At 33.1% G+C, this 7,836-nt stretch overlaps 1 protein-coding gene across 1 annotated transcript; it reads right to left on the bottom strand.

Annotated features, from left to right (window-relative positions):
• Positions 1–561: 561 nt before the first annotated feature.
• LOTGIDRAFT_53326 (hypothetical protein) lies at positions 562–7,439 on the bottom strand (the record flags this gene model as incomplete). Its single annotated transcript, XM_009046820.1, has 9 exons — positions 562–603; positions 939–980; positions 1,140–1,278; positions 3,978–4,069; positions 4,399–4,468; positions 4,762–4,822; positions 5,169–5,325; positions 6,600–6,720; positions 7,345–7,439. Coding segments are annotated over 9 exons (819 nt in total), but the record flags the coding sequence as incomplete, so codon positions are not given.
• Between the last annotated feature and the right edge of the window lie 397 nt (positions 7,440–7,836).

Genomic DNA, 7,836 nt, shown 5'->3' with positions numbered 1-7,836 from the left:
GCTCACAACACTATTAAAAATTAACGTCCTCCTTTCCCGATAGATGCCACATCTCTATCAAAATTTTCGTATCTCAGTGGGTCACAGCTCTATCAAAATTAACGTCCTCTTTTTTTCTAGTTGATGTCACAGCTTTATGAAAATTTTCGTATCCCAGTAGGCCGCAGCTCTATCAAAATTGAACGTTGTGTCCCATATGGTCAAATAGCACTATCAAAACATGTAATCCTTATCAAAACCAACACTATCACAAATTTACAAATGACCATTATGTACGGAATTGGTAACATTATCACAGTCTTCCACTGATGCCGGAAGTAACATCATGGGTAAGCTCTCGTCAACATTACCAGTTTTGACGAGACTTCCGTTTTTAGCAGGTGGTCTACTGTCCATGTTATCAATGTTCAATGCCGTACCTTCACAAACGTTGCCCTTCTGTTTTCCTTCCCTTTCTTCGTCGTGGTTCGATACAGATGACATCGAACCCCGTACTTTTGTCAGATACGTAGCAAATGTGTGAAAGTGAGTTCGTCCCATATCAAAATTACTCAGCCTTGTTAGTTTAAATCTATGCCAGTTTTTCTTAACTTCATTTTGAACCTGAAAAAATTATAATTACAATAAGATATAGGCCCAATCAGATATTTTTTTAAGTTGTTTGGGAAAGTTAATTGTTCAAATTAATGAAAACTATAGACCAAAATCTCGATAACTGTGTTCTTTATCGTATCTGAAAGTTTTAACAAGAAGTAACACCAAAACTATTTAAAGTCACTTTGTTTTTTGTGTGACGAAACTTATGGACAGATTTAAGCAAAATAAACGCCAAAATTTAGAGAAATAGCTCATCGACTTATTCTGATGGTTTCAGCCGTTATAAATTCAAACACCAAAAAGTTAAAAGATCAAGGCAAAAGATAATTTAATTTTTTTACCTCACTGTTAAGGAAACAAAACAACAGAGCCACGAAAAATCCCTGAAATAAAACAGTAAAATTGCTGATAAATTGAAATACGATTTTTTTAAGAATTTAAGATCTGTATTCTACAAAGGCAAATTTTCATTTTTGTTTTTCTACGTGAGTGACATAGGTCGGTGGGGCTGACCTAACTCACGCATTTTGACTATTACTTACTTGAACTGAGTTGAAGAACATTTCAAAGTAAAGTTTAGCTAATTCTAGTCTTTCATCTAAACCGCCTGGTAAACCGAGAAACACAATGTAATGGACTCCAAATAACGGGATCAAAACTAACGTTGATTTAGCCAATTTTCTGAAAAAAGAATAGACTTGACTTGATATTCAACCATGCCTGAAAATTTCTCTGTAAATTTTTGTAAAGGAGACTTTACAAATGCTCTTGTAGACAGGTTTTTTCTCTGTAAATAGCGTTTTCTTCCAATACCAATCACACTTCTAATGTGAATACTGTTCCTACGAAATACATTGTCAACTGAATTCAAACAGAAAATTTCTCTAATCCCTCTGCACATATCATGAGTTTTGTATTTGATACATGTGATACAAAATACAAGAGTTCCTCACGCAAACAAACGATGCAAAACACAGAACACAAGAACATATTTATAGAAAGATCCTTGATTGATTATCAGTGGATTTATAAAAAGGATTGTAAAGAGATTTTCTAAACATTTTATAGGAATTAAATTTCGGGGAAGGGAGGGTTTGATACTCCCAAATGTACAGGCCTAGGGTGGAACAGACATTTTATTTAGAAATTATGATTAAGGGTCTAGATGTTGGGTTTTCTTCTGTTCTGATTCTGATATGAAATTAGAAAAAGTAAAAAAAAAAATTTTCAGTCAGATTTAGGTGGTTCATATTATCAGTGACCAAATATACACAAAAAGTTTATAAAAACCTCTTTGCAAACCCTTTTATAGTTGATTAGATTAAACACAACAAGTACAAGACAAAATATAGACTTTATTTAAAGACACACAGATAAAACAATACACATAATAGTCTAGCAAAGATATTAAATACATAAACACACAATGTGCAATTTTGTAAGAGGATATTTCAGTAAGTGTTAAGGCTTGCACAGTTTCAGTTAACTTTCTATTCGAAATCTAATTAAAAACTGCAAAGCAAAAGTGTGTATCGGGGACAATGATAACATCGACTTACACATTTTTTTCAGCCCGACGTCTGGTTCGTGCAATTTGACTAAAGCTAATAGTGTCCTTTGAGATACTGACTTCCTAAAATGATTAGGCATTGCAAAAACATACCTGACCAGACTGGAAATTGAAAGTGTGGAAATCAATGCTATCAATGTCCCCAATACACATAAGAAGTTTAGAAAATCTCTCCACAAAATGATAGATAGACCTAAAGCACAAAGATAACACATGTACATGCTGTTAGTAGAAAATTAGCCATGCAATACTTATCCATTGTTAGTATAATATAACAAAATAAATACCTACAAATTTTAGGCAAAAATATTAGTAAATATATCAAAAATAAATAAGCAGATGTGCGCTATGTTGCATTATAAATTTATCACAATTTCTATAGTCTAAAAAGCTTTTGCGTTTAACATATGCCTACATATCCAATTGGGGTCGATTTGTGTATAAACCAATGAAGTGCATCAGGATGGGTCCTCTTCACAATTTCAAGTTATTACATAGTCAATCTTATACTTTGACAATCAAATCGTAACAGTAGCAACCTTCTGTGTTACAAGAAGAGTGCCTTGTGATGCCAAGGTATGATTCAGATCGTAATGCCTTATCATACTGAATATGATAATGATAATGGATTAATGGGTGGTGTTATTAGACGGAATATGGGTTTATCTAGATTATTACACAAGATGGGATATAAGTGGGATCAGGTTTAGCTAGATTACGCTATAAGACGGAATATAGGTTTATCTAGATTATTATTATAAGATGGGATATAAGTGGGATGCAGGTTTAGCTAGATTACGCTATAAGATGAGATATAGGTTTATCTAGATTATTATACAAGATGGGATATAAGTGAGATGCAGGTTTAGATAGATTAAGCTATAAGATGGGATATAGGTTTATCTAGATTATTATACAAGAAGGGATATAAGTGGGATGCAGGTTTAGCTAGATTACGCTATAAGATGGGATATAGGTTTATATAGATTATTATACAAGAAGGGATATAAGTGGGATGCAGGTTTAGCTAGATTACGCTATAAGATGAGATATAGGTTTATCTAGATTATTATACAAGATGGGATATAAGTGGGATGCAGGTTTAGCTAGATTACGCTATAAAATGGGCTATAGGTTTATTTAGGTAATGGTATAGGATTATCTAGGTAATGTTACAAGTATAGATTTAACTATATGGTGATATAAGATTATCATACAAGGTGAGATATGGGTTTATCTAGATTGTTATAAAAGATGGAAAATAGGTGGGATATGTGTTTATCTGGGTTATGATATAAGATGTGATCCAGGTTTATGTATAGATTTATCTAGGTAATAATATAAGTATAGGTTTATCTAGGTAATGATGTAAGTATAGATTTATCTAGTTAATGATATAAGATGAGATACATACCGGTTTATCCAAGTTCTTATACAAGGTAGGATACATGTTTATCTACGTTATTATAAAAGGAAGGATATAGGTTTATCTAGGTTATTATATAAGGAAGGATATAGGTTTATCTAATTTATTATATAAGGAAGGATATAGGTTTATCTAGGTTATTATATAAGGAAGGATATAGGTTTATCTAGGTTATTTTATAAGGAAGGATATAGGTTTATCTAGGTTATTATATAAGGAAGGATATAGGTTTTTCTAAGTTATTATATAATGGAGGATATAGGTTTATCTAGGTTATTATTTAAGGTGGGATAGTTTAACTAGGTAATAATATAAGATGGGCTACAGGTTTATCTAGATTAATCTAAAAGTTAGTTTCACGAAAAACATTAATCTAATACTCACTGATACCTGAATTTTTTAGCTTCGGGCGAATTGACGGCGTTCAATTTAGTGAATAAAACACGAATTAGATTCAAAAATATTATAAAATTTATCTGGAAAAAAAAACAAATTCAAATAAATATTAGCTAGATTTGTCTCTTAATAGTCATTTAGTTGACAAAGCTGTAAATGGGTAAGGATGATCCAGAAAAAGACAAAGGATCAGCTGGTAGACGGGATCCTCGTGAATCTATTTGATATCGTTGTTTACAAATTGTTGTTTCTTTCTTTTTTGGTTGTTTTCAAAGAAGGTCTGTTTCAGACTGCATCAATTTTTTAAATGAATCCTTCATTTAACATGGTACATTGTCGAAATTACCACTAATAGTAAATATACATTTGATGATAGATCAAAATGTGTAAGTAAATGTAGACTACTTACCACAATAGAGGCGACGATGGGAGCTTTGGTTATCCAGAAATATTCTGGTGTAGGATGAGTGTTCCAACATCTACAAGAAAGGGTTTTTTGGATAACTTTTGACGTTGGTGTTCAATATTTTAATTAAAATCTTAATTCCAAACTTAGCTGTCCTGATGAGGATTATTTAACCAAAACATGATTCAGCAGCATAACTGTACTCAATTAGGTAACACTAACCTTTTTTTTATATTTAAAGTTATCACTATTTTCAAAACTAGCTGTCCTAATGAGTATTGTGTATCTGAAAACATGTTGGTACCCATGATTTGTGCTTTAGGAAGTTCAGTTCTAGTCTAATGTTAAAACTACAATAATACTTACAATTCATCTTCTACAGTCGCTCTAACAATCACCCAAGGTAATACAAAACATACCGGCGCCACTGAAACAAGGTATAAATTTATCATCTTTGATCAAGAAGTTCCAAAACTCCCCAATGATAATAGGTGGATAATGATATGAGATGACTGGGCAGCATAGGTCAAAGGGTTTCTTTGGTCGTCATCCAAGCTATACTAAAATTTCTCATCTGGTTTAGCTTATTACATTTTCAATGAAATCGAAGAGACAAATAGTAAATTTTGAAATATTCGTTTACAAATTATTTTGTTGTGTTGAAAGGCTCCTAACGACTTTTGCCCTCAGACAGCGATCGTTGGTCCGACTCCAATGAAAAGTATTCAATTACTAGTAATAGGATAAAATGTTATTAATGAGTAAATACTTACACCAGCCAAACAGTATATACCATATGATACCAGATTTGTCTGAGAAGACAGACACCGTGATGAGGATGTGTAAATATAAGGCTTCTACAAATATCCACATATAATTCGCTCCTAATATATAGTTAAACAGAGTGAAGAACAGCTTACATTGCCAGTGCTGAAATAAATACACTCTATAATTGAATTGGAATCGTTGGATAACGGAACCTAATGTAGAGCAAAGCAACAGATTCTTCGGGCTTCACTATCTCATAATTCATCAATGTTTTAGGGAAACGAGTCCTATATAACACTCTTTAATTGGTTAATAATAACAACAGTAGAACGGGACTGCAATAGAAATCTTTATATAAATAGATAAGGCAACCGTATGGGTTTACTTGGTCATGAACGAGATTTCAATTAGCCACAGGGGCTCAAATCCTTGTCTTGGTCAGATTCAACAACTGTATCACTGACATGGGTATAAAAAACCAAAGGCCATTGCGGTTTCCACTAATTTATATTAGTCGTTTGATACATCAAATTGAACGAACAAACCAGACAATAACTTTCTTCAAGATCCAATTTATCGATCTTTTTTCGACACAATTTTTAGTTGTCTAATATTCTTTTACCCGACACGTTACGATTGTCTCGAAATATAAATATTAGAAAAATTTTGTAAATATATTGTATTTGTTTGAAAGAGCAACATCTATAAATGAAAAAATTAAAAAAGTAACGAAACGAAATTTTAGTAAGACAGTTCTATATTAAGTCAGTGGATTTCTAATATACTTGTAGCTTGTTTTATTTATGTTGGGTTTAAAGAAAATGTTAAAACTTATTGGTTGCAGGTCTTATTCAGGTAAAGTAAGATTATTGTCTTTCCAATTCAATTTAAAAGTTTCAATAAAGTCTGTTTATTGTAAGATCTAAGATTAGTGTTGAATTTGGAAAGATATTAACAATTCGTTATTTTGGAATTGAAAACGTTGACTTGCTGAAATTATACGAATGGAAGAAAAGAATAGTTAAAGAAGGTGTAACTATAACAAAATGTGACAAACGGTGGTTAGTGGTTTTAATGTTTGTCGACCTTGTGAACTCTACAAATGATTAGGAACAACCATTGAAATACCAATGAAGAGTTTTATCCCATATCCTGTAAAAATTTGTATTTTTTCTTTAATATTAAGATGAATGGATTTTAAAAAGGTTTTCAATACTTTTTTGATGTGTACCGATGACTCTGATTTCATCGATATGCATCATTCTAATTTTCAGTCACTGCAATGTTTCCTAAAACGCCACTGTTCGGACTTTATAATTTAAGAAACCACTGACAAATGACGGCTAATTTGAATCGGAAACCTCTTTAAAATCACTCAGACTACCTACCGTTCCTTCTGCAATATAGCTGACACTGCCGTTAGGTAATATCTCTACATCAAAGGAGAATCCCACACTTTGTACCAGCAGGTTTTCTTTCATAAATGATATGGACGCACGAAGGATAAACGACGCAAATAAGTTGATATGGATGGTATTTCTGGAACAATGTAGTCTTCTGAAATAGATACGATAATTAAATTACTTTATGTGGATTTCCTCAACACCTACGGCGACATGAGAGGGACTGTCTTTGCTGTAATCTTTTCTCAGTTGTTTTTTATTTTGCTCTTTAGAGCTCCTTGTGAGCCACGAAATTTTCAACAAGGTTTTTTCCTGTCAGTGATGCAGGTAAGAGGGGCTGACATGGAAAGAGCGTCTAGTCGATCGGATGGGAGAATAGGCCGAGGCACCGTGTGATACAGACTGTGCACGTTTAAGATCAATCGACAGTTGGAAATAAAAAAAGACCAGGCTTGTACCGCTGTCCAGGCAAAATTTCCCCATTATTACCACACATGGTGCAGAAACGCAGGACATAAAACTCCATTCATGTCATTTTCAAGCTCCTTGTCATGCATATGGCATTTTAAGCATACCATACTTGTGCAGTTGAAACACATCTGAAACATTTTTTTATTGTGTCAGACATTGTCTCGGGGCTTCACAGGCTTTTATTTCCCTTTCTAAAATACATTGTAATAAGAAATTAAAGAGCTCCTTCTCCACTTATATTGCATGAGTCCACACAAGTTTACCGAATTGTTTAGGACAACGATCATATACCTAGCTAGATACTTACTTAAAACGTACCATTATACCAACTGCTAGTAATAAAGATGCTAATGATATACCATAGCCAATGTTATACATTAACCGCAATCTTCCCATGTGAGCCTAAAATGATTCAGAGAGGGTTTCAATAACATAAACAACATTCGACAATTCTCGCCAGCCTCTGTAAAATCTATGTAGCAGAGCTTTCACGCTAGATCAGTTTGTTCATGATGTGAACAGCATTTGTTGTTCCTCGGCAGTATCGTAAAATTATATTTTGCAGAGCGCTAGCGAAACTTTCATGATAGATTATTTGTCCATAAAATATAAAGCATTCGGCAATCCTCAGCAGTTTCCGTAGAGCAAAATCTGGAGACCAATTGTGCATAATATATAAAGCATTCGATAATTCTCGTCTGTCTCCGTAAAATCTATGCTGCAAAGCGTTAGCGGAAAATTCACAGTTAACCGTTTGCATGAACTTTTAATTAAATGGGAAATTGATCGCCATATCTAG

The sequence above is a fragment of the Lottia gigantea genome (assembly GCF_000327385.1).
Source record: "Lottia gigantea unplaced genomic scaffold LOTGIsca_107, whole genome shotgun sequence".
NCBI lineage: Eukaryota > Metazoa > Mollusca > Gastropoda > Lottiidae > Lottia > Lottia gigantea.
This window is presented reverse-complemented; position numbering and strand designations above follow the sequence as displayed.